The 23,195-nt window shown below is 36.3% G+C and overlaps 1 protein-coding gene across 1 annotated transcript in view; it reads left to right on the top strand.

Annotated features, from left to right (window-relative positions):
• The window catches only part of LOC129448092 (uncharacterized), a 108,526-nt gene that overhangs the window by 62,088 nt on the left and 23,243 nt on the right, over nucleotides 1-23,195 (top strand). The window contains exons 9-10 of the mRNA XM_055210168.2: nucleotides 17,226-17,279; nucleotides 21,240-21,353. Of these exons, the coding sequence (XP_055066143.2) occupies nucleotides 17,226-17,279; nucleotides 21,240-21,353 (168 nt within the window). The remainder of the gene's footprint in view (nucleotides 1-17,225; nucleotides 17,280-21,239; nucleotides 21,354-23,195) is intronic.

The following is a 23,195-nucleotide window of genomic DNA, read 5'->3' as shown; positions in this document are numbered from 1 at the left end:
TTTTGGTGTTATGAATGTATTTTCTTGCTATTTCAGTCTTTGCATCAAAGCCTTTTTGGTTGAATATTTTAGTTTTTGTTGGTTTTAAAGAAAAAAGTCAAACTGAGAATCAAATTTCATACAATGCTGGGTAAAGAATTTAATTAAACAAATATTAATAATCAATTATTTTTCTAGCTGTCATCATTCCTCTACTCAACCTTTAACTAAATACACAAGCTGTAATGAGAAAAAATATTCACAGGTAACACCAATGACAAATAAATGACTCATGGATTCTTTATTAAAATGTATTAAAAAGTTAAAAATAGATTAAGCTCCCCGTTTTGCGGATTCATGGATTTGACAAGTTAATTAATGCTATTAAAGAAGTTCATTTAAGCAGATTTCAATCACCCGAATTCCACCTTTTCTGTAGAATGACCCAAATAGTCATTGGTGTATATACAGTAGTTCGGTTTAAATGTTTAACCCTTGTGCGTTGTTCAAATTCACTACCCTTTCCCTTTTTTAAATTGAACTGCTGTAAAAATGTATCAGATAAATATTTTTTTGCATAAATTTGTTAATCAACGTCAGTACTGATCAAAACTGCCAAATGTTTACAAAAATTACGGGATTTTAACTCTTTAATTGTCAAGTTCATAGTTGATGTAACTGATTTGGGGGATTTTCAATATAAATGTAATCAATAAATATCATTGTGGACTGGATTGTTTTTACTTTTATCACAATCTTGGCTTTGATGCATTGTTAGTTTTTGTGCAGCATCAGATTTTATTATTTTTTTTCTTTCTCTTGGCTGTTTTTGCCCCATTGACTTCCATTATAACTACATTTTTTGATTGCAAAGCCATGACACCATATAATCATGCATTCTTGATTGTTGGTGGCTTTTCCTTTTACAAGGAGGTAAAATTTGATCACCATGTGGCACCATTAACCCTTTAGTAGGCCTGTGCAAAAACAAAGCTTAATTTCTGGTTTGTACATTGAGTTTATGGAGTATAACAGCATATTATTTTGTGTGTGTGTGATGTTTTCTGTTGGGAGATTCAGCATATTTATTTGCACACATCACAATTTACCATTGTTTCAACTTCTCCTTTATTTTTACTGGAGTGGGGGACTGCAGAGTTTTTAGCTGAATGCCACCACTTAGCATACTGGATGAATTCACAAAATGGGATTTTGAAAAAACATCCCAGGCTTGAGTCCAAGAGTACACCCAATCCCCCTTACCCCAGCTCCGCCCCTGGTTGATATGATATAATTTTTTACAGGGCAGTGCATCTTAAAGGGATGGTTCACCCAAAAATGAAAATTCTGTCATTATTTACTCATCCTCATGTTGTTTTAAACCTGTATGAATTTCTTTAAAATATCTTCTTTTGTGTTTATCAGAAAAATAAATTCATACAGGTTTACAACAACATGAGGATGAGTAAAAGATGACAGAATTTTGATTTTTGGGTAAACTATCCCTTTAAGAAGGTTCTTGGTTTGTTGCTCATATGACACAGAAGCACTGAATGTTGAATTACAACGACAATAAGTCAGTTTACACAAGCTTGCAAACATAAGCTTACGATGGAGTTTTCAATTATGTGTGCTGCTGTAAGCAGAGGGTTTGTGTCTTGTCGGAGGGTTTGCTGGGTGGATTATAGAACAAGTATTAAATCATAACAGTGAAGGAATGGTGTTCTCCTCTTCAGCTTATCGCTCCTCTCTTAAACATGCCTGCTTTTACTGGCACCCTGGAAACATTTTCACACAAGCTTATTACGAGCGTTAAAACATCCAGGGAATGTGTGCCGCATGATAGCGTATTATTAGTGTTTATGATGAAATTTACTGCATGTGGCATAGCTGTTACTCATAAATGAGCAGGAAGAAGAGTGAATGGTTGCAAACAAATAACCACACGGAGGATGAGTGTGCAACTAAGCATATTGACCTGCTGGTTTAAATCGCAAAATATTCTTCACAATGTGATAAAATACATTTAATTTTAAATAAATTTAGCTATTGTAATATTAATTTAGCTTTAGGTGTAAATGCAGTAACTTTATAGAATAAAGAGCTCAATACAGTGCTTTAAGTGCATTAATCTTTACTTTTTATATCCCCAACCCAGTCTTACAGTACTGTGCAAAAGCCACCATGCCACCATTAGATTTGTTGTCTGGTATAGACATCATATATTATATGCTAAAACAACAAAGCTGTTGGGTCATTCTACAGAACGGTGGAATTCGGGTGATGGAAATTTGCTTAAATGAACTTCTTTCAACATAACTTCTTTAATAGCATTAATTAACTTGTCAAATCTATGAATCCACAAAACGGGGAGCTTAATCTATTTTTAACTTTTTAATACATTTTAATAAAGAATCCATGAGTCCTTTATTTGTCTTTGGTGTTACCTGTGATTTAAACAAAATTAATGTTGATAAATATTTTTTCTTATTACAGCTAGTGTATTTAGTTAAAGGTTGAGTAGAGGAATGATAACAGCAAGAAATATAATTGATTATTAATATTTGTTTAATTAAATTCTTCATCTTTACCCACCTTTAGTTGTATGAAATCTCAGTTTGACTTTAAAACCAACAACAACAAAAATATTCAACCAAAAAGGCTTTGATGCAAAGACTGAAATATCAACAATGTCTTACATCCCATATCAACAACAAAATATTACTAGAAAGTACAAGAAAATTCATAACACCAAAACTTGGTTTAACACCAATGACACAATGTAACACCAATGACAAAATTAGAATATAATAATATATAATGAATATGATAAAAACTTATACACTTTCATAAAATGTTCCATCTTGTTTTGTTTTTATGCTTTTATGTTGGTCAGTTAAAGGAATAATGCTTAGAAAGTACTCATTAGAGAAGTAACACTAATGATGATAACACCAATGATGGTAACACCAATGACAATTTACAGAAAAAAAACTAATATTTGAACAAAATGGCTGCCACTAGCCATGTGCTATTTCATCAGAGATGTAACAATCACATACTTATTCAGTATAATGTATTTTTATGTAAAGATCTTAACACCCCCAGCTATAAAAAAAAGTAACACGAATGACATCTAAAAAATCTTATCTCAAAATTCTTTGATGTATGACATGTACCAATGACATGAATTTGGGGGACAAATATTTATTTGATATTATTGATATTAATTGTGTATTTTTTAACCATTTCACTGTTGTAGTAAATTCATACAGGGTTAAAGGTAAATGTAAATTAGATTTGTTTTATAAAAAACATGGTTTTAAATAATAAGTACACAGTTCAACTTCCATGTATGATCAAAGGGACAGGGCAATTTTCAGGAGCAGACTTTAAAAAAAAAATTAAAAGAGAAAATTAAATAAATAAACTCTCTCATCATTTTAAGGACAGTCTATATTTATTAAATATATATCATTATGGGATTGTTGGGTCAAATTAAATGATTAAGGAGTCTGCAAAAGCAAGGGACAAGCATTTCCACCTTTTTTGTAGAATGACCCTGTTGATGGCTTAACAATTTTGCACAATTCTTTGGATTTAAAAAGCATGGTGTGGTTTAAAATGAGTCTGTATCAACAGAGACTGTAGGACAAATAGAAATAGTGCATTTATTTAATTTCCAAAGTTTTTTTATTGAACAGCAGATGGGAATTAAGCATTGCGTTGAGACATTACCAAACTCTTAATGTGATTTAATGCATCTAGATTCTCGATTCAGAGCTCTTCTTAATTCACATGGAATAAACTGTGGATCCTCCACTGAAGTTTTAATCACCAGGGAAGCCGAGCCAGCTCATTCAGTTCAGAAAATTCTGTAATTAGAGGCGTAAAATCTCAGGAAAAAACCTGCAATCTTTCCTAAAGATGAGATTATCAGGGAGTCATCGCCACCTGACATTCGAGCAGATGTGCGCTCACTACTTGCCAACAGGGAAGAATATGCCATTGCTCAGTGCTGACTGATGACAACATTGAGTGGAGGTTAATTGTCTGTCAGCGTGTTTACAAAGGATCAAAGTAGCAACATCAGTACCATTCAACGCACTTCACAGAAGCATTTGTACGCATAGCATGGCGTAGGTAATCCGGTTTTGTTTTGCACTTGCTCTATGTCATTTTTCCCTGTTTATTTCTGTTCATTCATCTTCCACCCTACGTTTTTACGAGTTTATAAAACAGAACAGAGAATTTTACTTTTTTTTCCTGCTTTTTTTTGCAAGTTAAATGCTCTGCTTCCACATAGGACTGTGCAATTAATTGTTTTTGATTTGCAATTTAATTTTTTGATTCAAAGAATTACAAAAACAAGATCATTTTTTTTTTTTAAGTAAACCCTAAAAATCCTGATTATAATCGAGCAGCCCTAATTCCATGCTTAAGAGTTGTTTTTCTTTCATCCTGCTCTCGCTATATTTGCATTTATGTTTTCAAAAATCCACATTTTTAAAGTGTTTTCCTAAGTATTATTGTGAAAGAAAGTATATGATGAATAAATGCAGCTGTGAAATATAGGCGTCTGTATTAATGGCTTCAAGAAATGCTTCTGAGGTCATATACATGAAATGAAACTAAAAAGAACTCTCAAACCCACCAGCTACTTTTAGACATTTAAATCCATTTCCATCTTTAACTTTAAAATCAAAAATGCAGTCCTGTGCTGCGACAGGTCTAATCAATTCCCGGGAGAAACACACAGGAACTCTTATCACACAGTAAAATACAGTATTCTGTTTGTTGCACATTATCCCTTTCATCTGTAAAAGGTTACATTTGCTGGGCCTTTCTTATTAATCATAAATTAATCTTCAGTCCTGTGAAATTCTTCAGTCTTTCTGCGATGGGTCCTTTAATATCTAACTCTACTGAAACTGCATTTTCATTAGAATTTCACAACTATAATGTTGAAAACTGTCCAACACTAAAGAGTTAAGGATAAAGCCCCAAATGTATCATATTTATACTCTTAAAGGGACACTCCACCTTTTTTGATAATATTACCATTTTCCAGCTCCCCTAGATTTAAACATTTGATTTTTACCGTTTTGGAATCCATTCAGCTGATCTCCGGGTCTGGCGTTATCTGATTAGACCATTAGCATCGCGTTCAAAAATAACCAAAGAGTTTCGATATTTTTTTATTTAAAACTTGACTCTTCTGTAGTTACATCATGTACTAAGACCGACGGAAAATTTAAAGTTGCGATTTTCTAAGCAGATATGGCTAGTGCAAGCTCCTGATTGGGCGACACATTTTTCCACCAAAGTTCAAATTCAATTCTCAAATTCGCGTCATTGGCGGAATCGCCTCTTCCACGCCGCGCTAAGCTCCTTATTCGTGCCGCGAGACCTCCAGACGTGCATCAACGCATCTTTACATTGACTTAACATTGAAATCACTCGCACTTGACGTCTCTACCACGGCTGGTGTGAACGCAGTATTATGATTGCAGTGGTGTGCATATCACTAGTTTCAAGTGTAAAATAAATGAATACAAATTAGTCATTAGTTCAGGAATCAAATATTAGCGGAAATAGACGTGATAAGCTAATCCCAACTGAACATCGCAAAACATTTGTGTAAACAAGACGGAAAACATTTCCTCGCTGAATAGGATTTATGAATACGTGCGAGAGAGCATAATCGCACAATGTATCACAGGGGTGTCAAACATACGGCCCGCGGGCCGCATACGGCCCACAAAGGTGTCCAATCCGGCCCGTATGATGATTTATTAAATATGAAATACATATTTTAAAAACCCTTTCAGGCGGGTGTCTAGTTCATTTTTAATATGAGAGACTTGCGGAAAGCAGCAAAACGCGGAACATAGACTAAACACGGTGCCCAAAAATCTTGCTGTTTTATTGTTACTGCTCCGCTAAAGATCCACTTATTCCGCTAATCCACTTCGTGTTTTCCCGACCGCTCCGCAGCATCTCTGTGTCCACTCTCTGCCTGGAGAGCGAAGACGACAGTTTCCAAAGTTCGTTGCATTAACAGGTAGATTAATTACATTAAATCAGTTGTTAAACAAAAGAATTAGTAATTTGTAAGTTTGTTTATGTATTTCTTCCGGTAATGATTTGCTGTTGGTGTTTTAAAAGTGCTAACAAGTGCTAGCAAGCAAACAACAACAAAATAGCCACATTCTTATTAACGTTACAATACATGTCTAATCGATTTAATGTTCCCGATCAGATCTAAGTTAATATAAACACTAAATTTGCTGTTGTTGGCACACTTTGTAGACAAAAAAAATACAAAAAACACCAATGCCTTCACAAAATAACGACAGAGAACGGAAAGAGAGGCTGCTAAAGGCAGTTCAACATTGCAAACATGGATTCAAAGCTCCATCAAGCCAGCAGGTAAATCATATTGAATATTTAGCAGATTGTCACACTTTAATTCTTGTTATTATATTTCCCATTATAATCACATGCTAGTAATATAACACATCATAATATTTTATTAAAACCATAATAATAGTACCAACCCCCTTAGTGCCCTTTTTGGTTTGGGCCACTGCCCCATCTAGCATTTTCATTTTCTAAATGACTGTTCTCATTACAAATATATTCCAAAGAAAAGTGAATGATTTATAAATAATTTTGGCATTAAGGAATAATGCAAAAGAAGTTAAATTAAGGCTTTTCAACCTAAGGCCAGTGGATTTTGTACAGATGTAAATTTGTGTGTATAATATGTACAGTATGAGTGTGACCTTATGAAATGTAGTTTTCACAGAGCTGTGTGTTTCTCTAGTTTTCTTGCTGAACAAACGAATTAATTGGTTTGTTTAGTTAATATTAACACAATTATCAGCACACTAAAGTTTAAAAAAAATATCCGGCCCTCACATCATGGCGTTATTTACCATCCGGCCCTCAGCCTAAAATGAGTTTGACACCCCTGATGTATCATTACACTCCTATTCTTCTCAGAACCTTTTTGGTTCTTTGCGTAACCAACATTGGTTCTTCTATTGCTTTGCTGTAAAGGACCTTTTAAGCATCTTTATTTTTAAGAGTGTAATTACATGCAAAATTCAGACCTCCAGTAAAAGGTAATTATGTTATTATTTAGTATTCTGAGCATACTAATTACTAAGCAACTCTATGTCATTTACCAACTTTTGTCCTTCGAGCTCCTCGCACACCCAGACAAACGCGAACAATTAACTTTGGCAAATCAGTAGGGGGTGTGCAATGATGACATCACTTTCCCGTCCTCACTCACTGACATCATGCTGGTGTGACATCACTTAAGTGGTTTTTGATCAGCATTGCTTCTCAACAGGTAGTCGCTATGCCAACCGCGTTACCTGTCTGAGCGATATCTTAATTATCACAAGACAGGCCCTACAGAGCCTGAGACACCTGCAGACTTCATAAAAAAGGAGGAAAAGTGTGTATAGGTTGAGGAATGAATAAGAGAGCTTTCAACACTAATGAGGTTTTCATTATGGCTGTCTTAGATAACTGCCATCACATCCGCTGCCTGACAACCTGTCTGTGGCTTTTGATGTGTGTGTGTTTTTAAAAGTGCTCAAAATGACCTCGAAACTAAGTATTTACAGTTACTGTATTTTAGCACTTGGTGTCGGTTGTTTCACATACAGGAAATGCTTGTTCCGTAGAAATGGTCGAATGATCTGACCTGCTTTCAAGAATCAAACTCGAAATCCTGACATGGCGACTTAAGCCACTTTATCATGGAGGAGGCGTTCCTGTATTATTGATAGTCAACAGACAGGCACAGAGCAATGAAGTGCCACGGGGTCAGTTCCCGACAGAGTTGGCACACTCCGCTAGGTCTTGCTTCCCGTACTAACCCCTATATTGATTTGTTCAGAATCTTGGACGGTGTGATATAAATGAGGTGAAGTGAGTCGAGTAAATAAACTTGTCTAAAATAGAGCAGTCAGTTTGTTTTTTCTCACTGTAGAGCTGAGGTCCCACATCAATTGAGTGGTATCTTCAGGGATGGGTGACAAACATCTATATCCCCAACCTTGCTTTTCAAGTTGATTACTCTGCTCACTGCCTTAAGTTTAATCCTATATTTCAGTTAGCAGCATCCCCTAAGGGCTAAGTATGTTTTTCGTTGATCTGATATGTAGAAATAGGATTCTGGTTCCATAAGGATTACGCCTGTGTGTGTGAAGAGGGTTTCTGTGGCTTCTTTTCGTGACCCATCTGATTTAACGCTTATACCCTGACCTTCACTGCTCACAATCACTTCTTGGAAATCAATAGCGCTACTGCTGCCCCGACACGGCAAGAAAGCCTTGCTCGGATAGACCAATTGTGTATGTGTGAGATGGAGAAGATGCCCAATCTCACCTTCAACTTTCTTTAGCGTATATTAAAAAGCAATTTCACCTCTGCTATAAGAATTGTATTGCGTTCTCCCTCCCTGCTCTCTTCGCGCAAGATCTGTCAGAGCTTTCCTTGGTATGGAGTGTGTTATTATATCCAAGTGCTCTTTTAAAGCTCTCCGGCACAATGCGTCCTGTGGCATGCCGGGGTTTCTTATGACAGGGCTGTTTTGAAGCTCTGAGACGGCTGATGTGCCTGCATTGTTCTGAAGGTCATTCGGCAGAACTGCGGCCTGTCTCTGGTTAATGATGTCATAATGAGGGTCTGTGAGGGCCAACGCTTAACAGAGTCAAAAAATAGGCTTTTCATTCTTCGGGTCACCCTGATGTTCGGTTGAAGAGACAACTAAATTAAACTTAAGTGAGCAATTTAGAATATAGTCTCATTTTTTAAAGGATATGTAGTATGTGATGTTTTCGACTTGCTTCTGAATCGCTGGCTGTCAGACTTTTGTTTCTCTGTCTTAATCCCGCTGTCTCACTTGAAATGCGCACGAAGCCAAATACACTTTTTTTCTGCAATTTGGCTCTTCAGGGGTCCTCAACCGCTCATGCGTGTCCTGTGAAACTCCTGCTGTCTCCCATCAGTTAATGAGAAATTTGTGTGCTCATATTTTGCAGCCTAATTAAGCCATTATTCCCATGAGAACATCGTTGCCTCAGATCAATAACTCAGCTACTGTAAAGGCTTTAGAAATCCAAATCAATACCACCAACTGTCAAAACATAAAACCTCATAAAACCAATAATTACTCACTCGTTTCATTCCAATGCTATTTTCATGTAAATGCAAACCTACTTTGATCTGATTGTCTTTCTGTGTGCTGATGCTTAAAGTGTTTTGGTGAAATTTACTGTAGAGTATCCCAGTGAAAAACTTTTTTTATGTGAACAATTCAGTCATGTTCACTGAATTGTATTTTCCATCTTGTAGCCAAGAGATGTGACTGCTTTATACCTAAAAGACTGATTGTCGAAACAGATAGCTTCTTAGGGCTGTAAATGAACATGTCATTGATCTGGCAGACTAACTGAAGATATACAAACTTACCGACTGTATACACGCCCATAGGCTTCAAGATGGAGAGAAGGTATTCAATGAAAAGATTGCAACACTAAGCAGATTTTTAATGGTGTGCACATAGCGTTCCCACTGAACTCAATTTAAATTATGTTATTGCTAAAATTAACTAGCCTGCATATTAAAGGAATAGTCTACTCATTTTCAATATTAAAATATGTTATTACCTTAAGTAAGAATTGTTGATACATCCCTCTATCATCTGTGTGCGTGCACATAAGCGCTGGAGCGCGCTGCGACGCTTCGATAGCATTTAGCTTAGCCCCATTCATTCAATGGTACCATTTAGAGATAAAGTTAGAAGTGACCAAACACATCAACGTTTTTCCTATTGAAGACGAGTAGTTATACGAACAAGTTTGGTGGTACAAAATAAAATGTAGCGTTTTTCTAAGCGGATTTAAAAGAGGAACTATATTGTATGGCGTAATGGCACTTATGGGAGTACTTTGACTCGGCGCAGTAACACCCTCCCTCTCCCATTATGAGAGGGAGAAGGGGAGCGGACTTTTCAGGCGAGTCGAAGTGCTCCCAAAAGTGCTATTGCGCCGTGGAATGTGGTTCCTCTTTTGGATCCGCTTGGAAAAGCGCTAGGTTTTGTTTTGTACCACCAGACTTGCTCGTCGTCTTGAATGGGGGGGACGTTGATGTGTTTGGTCGCTTCTGGCTTTGTCTCTGAATGGTATCATTGAATGAATGAGGCTAAGCTAAATGCTATCGAAGCGTCGCAGCGCGCTCCAGCGCTTACGTGCACGCACACAGATGATAGAGGGATGTTTCAACAATTCTTAGTTAAGGTAATAACATATTTTAATATTGAAAATGAGTAGACTATTCCTTTAAGAAAGGATGTGTTAATTTTTTTATGCTATTTAACACATTATGTGTCATTTTGTGTTGATTTTGTGTAAAAAAGAACACAAGTTGTGTTAAAAGTAACACAAAATGTGTTATTCCAATAATAACACAGAGATGTGTGTATTCTGGGACAACGCATTTTTGTTGTCCCTGAACTAACACTGATTGTGTTGTTTTTAACACATCCATTCTAAGATTGTTAGGGATGCACCAATACCGATACTGGTATCGGGTATCGGCCTCGATACCACATTTTCTAAAGTACTCGTACTCATTAAAAGTCCCCCGATACCGAGGATCGATACCACGTTCTGAGAAATGTCTATGTTTGAGCGGCATGTAAGGGGTTAATGCCTCTTGTGCTGTCCAAAGAGGCAGAGTTTACAACAAACTGGAAAACTAGTCCCTTGTTTTTTTGTTAAAATATATGACTTAAGCTGTTACCTGTAAATTTAAATCATGTTTTTATTGAGTACTCTGTATCGGCAAGTACTAAAATGCAAGTACTCGTACTCGTATTCCAAAAAAGTATCGGTGCATCCCTAAAGATTGTGTTGGAAGTGCCTGGTGCATAATGGTGCATATTGTAATCAGTGTTGGGGAAAATTACTTTTAAAAGTAATGCATTGCAATATTAAGTTAATCCCCAAAACAGTAACTAATTGCATTACTTAGTTACTTTTCACAGAAAGTAATGCTTACGCTACTTTTTAGTTACTTTTGCGTTACTTTTTCTTGGCTGTGGCTGAAATGACTGAAAAGTTCTGCATTCAGAAATTGCATATTTCATCACAAAAATATCGAGCTCTGGTCTGCCATCTCAGTTTCTGACCCAAACTGTTCCCCACAGGCGTGTACGCATAGAGTACATAATGTAACTATTAGTTTAATTCAGTACAAATTCTTTTTTAATACAATTAATTAAACTAAAAAAGTAACTTGGATTACTTTTTTAAAAAAGTAACTCAAATATTAATGTGTACATTTATAGAGTAATGCGTTACTTTACTCATAGTCTCAGCCTCAGACGTCACGCCCACAAACTGTTGGCTGAACGTCTGATGTTTTTCGTACACTTTTCTGGAAACCCTGTGAGAATGTCTAAAGTCGTCTTTTGATTGGTTGAAATAAACCGGATTTCCAGTAGACGCGAGTGTCGCGATTAGTTTCGGTCTCTGGAAAACAAAGCTCTGACGTTCCATTGAGGAAGAGAATCAGTCGTGTTCACGTGGATAATAATGACCAGTTATCATGATCAGCTAAACATTGGATTCTCAAAAATATGCAAAGTTGGCAGCATAGACTCTGTAAAACACGTCCAAGAGTTTTGCTTGAGGCAGTTAGTGGAGTCAAAAAGTTTGGTTCTCCTGAATTGCTTTTATGTGTTAAAAAGTGGAGAGATATGCTTCAAACAGACATTTAACGGGAGCGTCTCATTGGTGTGGCTGTTGATGAAGTGCAAAATTTGTTCTATGGTGAGTAATGTTGTTTATTTAGATGCTATTCGATTGCGGATGGTTATTTCAATAACTGACTTGTTGCCAGCCGGCTCGTTATTGTGAGGAGTCGGAAACGTGACGCTAGACGAAACAAACTGTGATTGGTTGTTTGACATGTCGGTCAAACAGCTTGTGGGCGGGCTTTGTCCAGAAAAAGCAGCGAAAAACACCACACCTTCAGTATTGAAGGTCTGGCTACGCGAGACTACTTTACTCGTTACTTCAGAAAAGTAATATTATTACGTAATGCACGTTAATTGTAATGTGTTACCTCCAACACTGATCGTAATACTACACTATCAGAAAAAAGCCCCCTAACTGTACCCTTTAAAAAGGTCCTAATAGCAATATGTACCATTTAGGTAGAGATATCTATACATTTTGACGTATATGCACTCTTTGGTACCAATATGTACTTCAGAGGTACAAATATGAACTCTTTAGGTGCAAAGGTGTACTTTTTAAAGGGGTACTGCCCCAATGACAGCTAGGGACTGTTTTTTGGTAATTTTTTTGTCAGTATTATGTTCAATCTGAAGCTTGTAATTTATTTAGGCTATTATTGTCTGTTTTCTTTGCTTTGTGAAAGTATTTTTTTGTTAGAGGAAGCTTAACTGAACAAATGTGAAGGAGAACTGTTTTGGTAAACAGATTTTAAAGGGGTCTTAAATGTCCCCACTGCTTTAAAATTGAGAATTTTTCAATTTTATTTTCTGCATTCATCTAAATTATTTTACCAGCTGTTGTAAAGGGCTAGATAACCAATGTAATCTTAAATATCAAGCAGCATTAAAATTGCATATACTGTACGCAGACATTGTTTTATACCCACATTGTTAGTGAATCTTTTACACAGTTGGGATACTTTTCATTAAACCAGTTTCCTTTGGAAGTGATAGATTATTGAAAACAATGTGACGTGTGACGGGTCTTCAGTGCGCAAATATAAAAGCACAGAAATACCGTATCTCTACAGTGGGACAGTCAGTCGAGTGTTTAATACATGGAATATACAGAGACTTCTTTTTTTTAACCTTTTCAGGTGATGGTTAAAAATGTCACAACTGTCCCTTGTGTGATTTTTTAATGCACTTTGAGTTTTGAATTTTTAATGAGTTTTTATGGCGACACAAGCTTCACGCGATCTGACAGCAGTAACTTATGCTTCTCATTCAACACATTGTAAGTTATTTAAAGGAACGGTATGTAAGAAATTTATATCAATTAATCATAAAATGGCCCTGATATGTCACTAGACATTAAGAAATCGTTTTCATTTCAAATACTTATATCACTGACAACAGTGGTCCGGCCAGGATATTTTCATATAAAAAGTAAAGTTGCAGCCCTCAACTCATGTTTATGTTGTCATTTTGTGTATTGGCCACCAGTTGTGTGATTGCAGTACCAGTTTTGGCCACAATCCTACATACTGTTCCTTTAAACAAACCATAATAAACATATAAAACTACTATTACATGTTTTCAGTATTGTTTTCGTTTTATGGAAATATTATTGTGCAGTAGATAAGACATGAGCTTATTTAAAAAATCATTTAAAACATAACAAAAGTAATGATACGCATTAACACATCACAAGTATTATAAACATAAACTAATAAGCAGTTTATGTAATCTCATTATTGTAATAATATATAGTAGCAGAATAAATAAATCAGCATATTTTTATCAGCACAATATGTTGTTTTTGAATAATTATTGTATTTCTTGTTCACTGTCAGTTTCTATGAAAGGTTTTACTGGATGGATGTGTGGATGATGCATCACATTCAGTTCTTGTGCGTGTATTATAGTTAAAACAAATGTTTTGTAGAGATTTACTGCATTTGTATCATCTATTATGGCAACCCCTAACTACACAAGTTGTGCCTGTCTTCCTAGATTTCATAATAAGCATTAAAATGCCAGTCAAAATGGCAGACTCGTATCCCTCGCAATAGGACTACCATTAGCTGAAGTGGCTCACCGGAAGTTTTACCCATCTGAGCTCAAAGATGACGTCGCCCGCATTTACGTCAGGAATAGTGTGGATAAAACATTAATTATAGCAAAATCTGAAATGTGCTTTTAATATGTGCAATATTTCTAGCCAACAGAGAAATGGTGTAAAAGTAGTTCACTCAATTTCCCATTTTTGTATCATGAGAAAAGACCAGTACTGTATGTGCAAGCGAATGTAAAATAATATCCGAAGGCAACTCTTAGCATATTGATGCCATAAGCTATGTATATGTTAAATAAAGTGTTAGCATAGCTAAAGACATTACTCAGTATGTGTAATTAAGGACACAAAGAAGTTGGAAAAGCGTGTGATAGAAGTAACAAAAAAGCATGAGCATTGAGTGAAAGAAAAATAATCACTCTTCAATGGCCAATGCTCTTTTAGAGAATATTAATATTAATGTCTGCATTTCTCTTGAGGCTCACTCAGAAATCAACCCCTTTGACCTGACAATTACAGCTCTGAAAATACAATATTTAACATTTCCATTCCATTTCCGTCAGATTCACAACAAAAGATAATTTCAGAGAAAAAGTGTTTAATTATTGATAAATCACCCGTCTTATCAAATCTATGAACATTACCAATGCTCTGAACTTAAATGCTTACGAATCCTTATTTTTCCTTGGGTACAGTTTACTGTTCAACATAATTTCAGTGTTAATGCTGACTAACTGCCGGAGGCTATACGTCTCATTTTCCACAGGGACAAAGTTTACCAACTCCTAGGCCGCGAGCGCTGTTGAATGTCCATAATCGCATATGTATCTAAGAAACGTTCAAGCAGATATATGCATTCAATTTGAAATTCCTAAATGGAGAATTCTGGGTACCCCAAAGCTGTTTTCCTCTGGGCCAAGCGTCTGCCTTTATCCTTTGCTTTATCTGGTGCTGAGAGCTTTGAGAGACAGCAATAAGGGAATGATATGCGGCCGAGAGGAGAGATTGCACAAGCATCAATCCCTAAAGTAATTATCTCAGCTCCTCCTCATCCAAAAGGCTAAATATAAGTGAAGTTTTTAGCTCCCAACGGCAGCCATGTTGGCTTTGATAAACGGCCCGTCTATAAAATTCATACCGTCTTGGTGAAAGCCGGGTGTGTTTTAGTGTATACCGCATTCACACTCGTGGAGTCCATCTTTTGTGTGTAAATTTTCCTGTGCACTGTCTTTTCTTTTTGCCGTACACACATGCACACACACATCAAAGAGGATACAGATAGGCGGGTGAGTGTGGTTGTGGTAGATTGGAATTGTCAGAGGTGTCACATTAAATGTGCTATTATTAAGTCCAGGCTGAATTTTATGGCCTCACAGGGTCGTAAATTGGCTGGTCAGCCTCTTAAATTACGTATCCATCGAGCGATGCGCCTTATCCATCTTCACCGTCCTCAGCTTTACTTTCCATTCCTCGCTATCTCCTCACTCCCCTTTAACCTCGTACGTATACGTTAGTGTGGTCTTCAATATGTGGCCGGGGTTAAAATGGGTAGCGTAAGTGTGACAGAGGACAAGAGGAGCAAAGAATGCTGTCAGCTTTTTTAAAGAGGTTGTAGAGGTTACTGTGGGTACTGCCCCTCCTCATGGTCTCTGTCAAGGACTTGACCCACTTGATGGAAAAATAAGGTCTGTTTCAGTATATCAATCACATGAACTCACAAAAAGCTTTTAGTACAATTTAAAACTTTGGAAGTCTGAAATCGCAGCTATTATAATGCTGCCTTTCAGTATTTTTTGTGTGTGGGTCTTTACAGAAAGGGATAAGAAATTGCACTTTAAATGTGAATGTAAGCAAGGCAGCAATTCAATAGGGTATCAAGTGTTTCATGTAGCTTAGACCTTGATTTTGATTCTTAAGTGTTTTTTTTTTTTTTTGACTGGTCAAGGGTGGCAACTTGAGCGTTTTAGAGATTAAATGCTTCAATAATACTTGATTTTAATTGACCTTGCCTAGATCTCAGAATCTGTTTTTTTCCCATTAGCTCTTTATCAGATGTATTGATTATGTTTAATCAAAACACGCTCTACGTTAATGTGATAAGGAGATAGGCAAAGACTGACAGGACTATTGGCAACCAATAGATCCATTACATTGATCAACTAAATGAAGTTCAAAGGACAGATACAGACTGTGTTTAATAAATTAACATAAGAACTGAGGTGATAAGCAGATCATTAAATATAAGCACAATCATCTCTCTTGAGATCCAGTCAGCACAGTTCAGCCATTGCTTTGTATTTAAAACTCAATTAAAGTTCAGCTGGTGTAATTTATGCATCCGCCATTGACTACAAGGGAATCAGTGGGATTAACCATAGGTCATGCAAACAGACTTTAACTATCCAGTATTGCACTTTATCTTGATTAAGGATTTACACTGTAAAAATATTGGGTTGATTTAACCTATGATGGGGTAAATATTGGACAGAACCAACTGTTAGATTATAAATAAACCTATGCTGAGATGTTTCAACCTAAATGCTAGGTTGTTTCATGGTTGGGTAACAACAACCCAGCACAAGTTTATCTATAACCCAACAGTTTTTAGAATGTACCAAAAAAAGTAAATAATGAAGTAAAAAAAGTTTATCTATCTATCCATCCATCCATTCATCCATCTAGCTATCATCAAACTATCCATCTCTCACTTTATCATTTGGTCACTCTAATCATTTATCACTGTATGAGACACTGCTTTCTTTCTTTTTCGTTCTTTCTTTATCTTTTTTCTTATCTACCCATCTACATTTTTGGCAAACTTTATACTATTTTGAACTTTTAGACTAGGCTCACCATTTTTTACCTCATCTAGTTTTACCTACTGCCTACTAGGTTTGTTTTAACCCATAGTTGGGTCAAATATAAACATTTTCTGTGTTATTTAACCCAACAGCTGGGTTTGTCCCTTTTGACAATAATCCAGTTGAAAATAACCGAGCATTATACCTCAGCACCCACAGAGTGTAAATACTGTAATGTTTACTGTAATTGAGTTGAAGTGTTTCTACGTATTGAGAATCTCCACTGAAAATAAGGAATTCCAGACGTGTCACAGTAATGAGAAATTTATTGGGAAAGTGCCTAATTATTGTGAAAATGTCATCTAATACCATAATCTTAACAATCCTAAAAATCTGCTTTCTTTTTTTTATGGATTTTACATATTTTCCATGTTATTTCGTGAGATTTGACACGATTTATTATCACCTTCATTATGTGCATTAATTTCATTTGTTGTTTAGTCTATTCAGTTCATTAGGAACTAGAACTTGGTAATAAGTATGTTTTCCAGATTTATATATGCCAGACTTTAGTAAATGATGAGCCCTTTTCTTTTTCCAGATGGCCACAGAAGTGTTGGAGGATCTTTTAGAAGAGGATGATGAGGTTGTGCAGGTGAGTGTTTTGTGTTTTATGATCAACAAGAGTCTTATTAAATATTTAAGCCAGTCATAACAGGTAATGTAAGTCTTAAAGGGACACTCCACTTTTTTGAAAAAATGCTCATTTTCCAGCTACCCCAGAGTTAAACATTTGATTTTTACTGTTTTGGAATCCATTCAGCCAATCTCCGGGTCTGGCGTTACCACTTTTTTAGTATATTTTTGCATAATCCATTGAATCTGATTAGACTATTAGCATTGCGCTAAAAAAATGACCAAAGAGTATCAATATTTTTCCTGTTTAAAACTTTACTCTGTAGTTACATTGTGTACTAAGACCGACTGAAAATTAAAAGTTGTGATTTTCTAGGCTTATATGTCTAGGAACTATACTCTCATTCTAGCGTAATAATCAAGGACTTTGCTGCCGTAACATGGCTGCAGCAGGCGCAATGATATTATGCAGCACCCGAAATATAACTCTTTGGTTATTTTTAAACGCGATGCTAATGGTCTAATCAGATTCAATGGATTATGCTAAGCTATTCTAAAAATGTTACCGCCAGACCCGGAGATCGGCTAAATGAATCCCAAAACTGTAAAAATCTAATGTTTCACTCTAGGGGAGCTGGAAAATGAGCCTTTTTTCAAAAAAGTGGAGTGTCCCTTTAAAGGTACAGTGGCAACGATACCGTAACTCTAAAACTGACTTATACACAACTGAATGACATAATAGAAGATAACAAATAATGCTGTTTTAAGGAAAAAATAAATGGCTATTTATATAATATTTGCAATATGGTATAATAGTGTTTGTTACCTGTTCCTGTGGTGTGCTTGTTATCAGGCCTATCCAACAGACTTTACCTTGTAGGAAGTTTGACAACAATTTGATTCTCACCATCTCTGCTGGATGAATAATTGATGCCTTAATATCCTCCTGAAACAGGAGCTTGTTTGTGTGAAAGTGCTTCGATCTTTCGTTTAGATTATCCGCCTGTAAAATTATGAACTCAAGGCCAAGACAGCTAAAACACGGACACTGAGAGTTTATATCAGAGTTTATCTTATGGCACAGCCAGCTCAGATATCTGCACATTTATAGACATAATGCAAATCTTATTCCCACATCCCAGTGCCACATAAATTACGGGTCACTTTGGTGCCCTACAATACATCAGAAAGCATTATTAAACTCAGAAAGGCATGCTGATCTTTTCTCAGACTTCATTAAAATAATTCACACGAACAACATACTGACAATAAATTACTAAACAAATTAATATGAAATTTATTGAAAACTACAAGAGGTTTAGATAATGTGAGGTTAAAACTTAGCCCTGGTAAGCAGATCTGATGAAAAGCACTCATACACAATATTTTAGATGACGTGCATGAGGCCTGAGATCTTTAACTCATTCCCTGCCAGCCTTTTTTCTAAAGATGCCCGCCAGCATTTTTTGTGGCTTTCACAAAATGCCTTTCAGGAAAAATTTCTTCTAAAATGTATAAACATACAGATATATTAAATGAAAGAGCAAACCCTCTGCTTTTAAACAAACAAACAAAACGAGGGAAAATCCTATATATTTTTTAGCTGCTTATAAACTCTTAAATCTCAGAGTTTAAACAACAGTGGTCACATAACTGGTTAATTATTTGCTCATATTACCTTTGCTCTGTATCTTATTTTGTTATTTATATCGAAAATGGCTTGCATTCTTTTCATTTTTCCCCCTGTGATTTGTTGTTGTTTCTTCCATCTTGATCTCCTTTTTCTATATTTTAATTGTTTTGTTTTCTTTAATAAAAAAAAAGTCGCCTATGGAAGTGTTGCGAATTAGCACTTGTGGTGAAACACTCAAACAATACATCTGGTATGTCCAATGTAATTGCTATGTCCATATTAAATAAAATGTCATTCATTTATAAATATGCGTATTTTTCTTCAAAAATATTTTTTTTAGCAAAAAGCTGAAATAATTGCATTTTTTTAAAGGAATTTTGTCAGATTCAGAACGATTATCAAAACACACACGGAGTTTAAAATGAATAAATATTTTTTGCTTCAGTTTTTAAAAATTGGGTAAGTGCCATCTAGTGGATCATCGCGGTATAAGAGATAATCATAACAACTCATCAGGAAGTTTTTTTAAAGCTCACGTAACACACGCTGTTTCTGCATTTCTGATGTTAATCTGGAGTACATAGAGTAGTATGACATCCTTTATATCTCCGAAGAGTCTTTAGTTTAATCAGATTTATAAAAGAAAGATTAGCTTTACCGTATTTTTACGATAACGTACGAAAAAATGAAGGAGGAGTTACTACCGCGGGTGGAGCGAGTACGAGTCATGCAACACTACAACACTTTTAACTTATGATTCACTACATGTTCGTGTCATTTATATAATATGCACGCGCCTATTTCCAACATAAGACAGAAGTCTTACCGCATGCAACTTGTGACCGGGTTGGGAAAATCCAGCGCATCAAACACTCACGCAAAACTCCGCTGCTACCCCGGATAATAAACTATATCCATTGTTTTCATAAGGCTGGCTTTCTTCTCCTTACATCCAAAAACACACTTCTTCTTTCATGCCATTGTTGAGTTTTGAAATTAAACAAAGCTGTGTCACGTGATAAGATGTTTGCAAGTTCTAGCGTCTCCCGCTGATTGCAGAGTGGGCGGGGTTTTCCTGGGGAGGTGCCCATATAAAGAAGTGATACGTATAGAAAACCCCTGAAATGTCAGTTGGACCTGTAATCGAAAAAACTTTCAGAAACTTGTACGAAGTGCATTCGGCACAGAAATACTCTGTAACACGCCCAACTGCTTTTTTGACACTTTGCCTACATTTAGCATGAAGAAACAACTCTATAACTGTGTTAATAAGTCAGAATGCTTGAAATACCATTGAAGCCCCCCTTTAATGCAAATGTTTTCTCTTAATTGACGACATAACTTGTCAATGGCGGGGAAAGAGTTAATCTCTCTGAAAGTTAGCACTTATGTTATGTTATGGTATTGTTGTGTCCTTTGATTTTCTGTGTTTAAGTATGAATGTTTGTGTGACTCGCTGATAACTTTTTTTCGGAAAGTCAAACTCTATCGTCGTATCAAGTTTGAGTTCAGCACAACATTCAGATATCTTATGATAGCTAAAATCTATTTTAAACAAAAATCTGGAGTTTTGAAAAATGTTAAACTTTTCCAGAACAGAAAAGAAAATTGCATTCAGCCAAGCATTTCATAAGAGCCTTTAATGCAACACCCTAGAGGTTTCATTCATGGGTCCAGTAAGTGTTGCGTTTAGAGGACAAATCTCCTGCCCTTTCTCACTCCGATTCGGTCTTGGCTCTCAAATAGTCGAGACTGAAGTCTACCAGTCCACTCCTCCACACAAACACACACACACACACCACCTACACACTGTTTCTCTCTAATAGATATCTGACAGATTGAGAGCACTTACAGAACATTCTGCACAGAATCTGAGAGTGTGAAAGAGAGAGAGAGAAAGGTTTGAACTCTCTGTGGTGTGTTATTGAGACATCAGAGGAAAGTATACAAAGTAACACTAGATGATGAAGTGAAGTGCACTTCAACACAGCACAACAAAAACATGCACACACACTCCTCCCTGCAGCCCATTTGCACGATTTGATGTTCTTATTGGTTTGGTTACAAACAAGCTGCCCAAAGGTTATTTCAATCCAGACTGACATCAAATGTTCATATGTGACCCTGTGTGTGAAATCCAGTCTAAAGTCTCATAATGTAATTCATTTCAATCATTTATTATTTCACATTAATTGCAATATTAAAGATGTCAGGGTTATTTTTAAAGATTGCTTTTTACATTTAATAGGATGGTAAGTGCTTTTTGTTAGTTATGTGGATGACTGACTCCTCTGATCTGTGCATGCTTTGTTTAAAGATGCTTACTTGTTAACTCTCTCATTTTAGGTGTGGTACCTGTTGGGGTGGCTGTTTTATTTGCAACTTGACAAACAAGACTCGACAAACAACCCTGTGAACTTCAAAAAATCTGCTATTACGCACCTTACCAAGGCCAAAAAGGTACGCACGTACAGCGAGTAGTTTTTGAAATGATGAGACCATTTTATTTATTTTTTTTATTCTGTCTTGGCTTACTTTTCATTCCCCGCCACACGCTCATACACACACACACATTTTCTACCTGGCTACTTCCACTCCTCCCTCGGCCCCTTCTCATTTTTTTCATCTGTCATGGTTCTCTCAGCATGCCGTCAGCTCTTTTTCTACTGTGAAATTTTTGGAACTCTGCTGGTGTCCGAGTGCTATAGAAATGGAAAATGAAAGTCGAAGTATGAAAGAAAATGAGAAAGGGAGGCAGAAGCAGGGAGGGGTAGTTATGACAATACCGATAACTCTTTTTCTACCACCCTTGTCATTTTCCTCCTGACCATTTTCATCTCTTCCTCTTTGCTGTTACTGGACTTTGGTTCCCTCTAACGTTACCTTGGGCCGCTCTGTGCACTTGTTCCTTGACCGCAGGTTTTCTATATGTGTCTCTTATATTCTCTGTTGGATACATTGTGATCTGTTTTTCATTTCCACTTTTCTTCCTAGAGAGCAGGAAATGTCTTCCTCAATGTGTCCTTGAAATCATCTTGTCTAGGGGTGTAAAGTGCTTGGGTAATAGTACTTCCTGGCTACTTAAAGCTATAGTTTAATTAAAATGAAAATGTTATTGTCTTGTAAGCGACCTTATGTTTACTAAATTACTTTTATCTTACTTTATTTTGTGGAGCACAAATGGAGACAGAATGCCAATGCCTGACAAAACTCAGTCCGCATTTACTTTAAAGGTACAATGTGTAACTTTTTAAATGATCTCTTGACAGAAATGCAATATGATATACATAACTATATTATCAGGGGTGTATAAAGACCTTACATAATTAACTGTTATGTTTTTATTGCCTTAGAATGAGTAGTTTTTATCTACATACACCGAGGGTCCCCTTACATAGAGTGGCCAATTTGGACTGGCATGTTTCTACAGATGCCCTTAACGGACAAACTTTTTTACTAAGTTGTCTCCAACAATGATATGTTTGTCCTGTGGCGGCTGCTGTAGCTTTTCTATGCGTTTCAAAAGTGAGGGGTGAGCCGTGAGCTGTTGGTTGCAATTTGCAACATCACCACTAGATGCCACTAAAATTTACACACTGCACCTTTAATTCTATAAAAAATCAGCATGTACATTCTTACAAAGAATAAAAAGTGTTGGTGGATGTAAAATGACATGAAGGTGAGTTAATGACCACAGAATTTCCATTTTTGGATCAATTATCCCTTCTTAGTGTACACTTTTTACACATTCAGCACTGTAGGAAGTCGAGCCCTGCGCTGGACTGTTTTCTTAAACCCGCACCCGTAGAATTTCTGACCAAGACCGCCCACTCCCGCAACCTGCATGTTTCACCTCCGCTCGCGCCTGTATTGGTTGTTTCCACACCCGCCTGCACCTGCGGATTTTCTCTGAGCATGTGTGTATAGTTTTCACAAGCTCTGAATAAACATTCATTCAGATTACCATCCAGAATAACAGACATTAAACATGATTGCGTTTAAAATTAGGCATGTGCACGAATGGTCGAATATTTGACCTGCAATAATAATTCAAATGAAAAAATGCTATTCGAATGTTTGTTTGTTTTTAATGCGCAACCGCAGTGTTAAGGAAAATTTAAATGTATGTATTTCCAAATTTATGTATTTAAGGGCCGTTCACATATCGCGTCTTTTGCTTGCTCAAGTTCGTTATTTAAAAAGTAAGCGGGCAGTATGCACGCTCATAATGAAAGCGACGCTCGTTTTTTCAAGGCCGTCCGCACCGCATCGAGTTAAAAAAATCTCGACTATTTAGAATGC

The sequence above is a fragment of the Misgurnus anguillicaudatus genome, chromosome 10 (genome assembly GCF_027580225.2).
Source record: "Misgurnus anguillicaudatus chromosome 10, ASM2758022v2, whole genome shotgun sequence".
NCBI classification, from domain to species: Eukaryota; Metazoa; Chordata; class Actinopteri; order Cypriniformes; family Cobitidae; genus Misgurnus; species Misgurnus anguillicaudatus.
The sequence above is the reverse complement of the archived record's forward strand: the minus strand, read 5'-3'. Positions and strand labels throughout refer to the sequence as shown.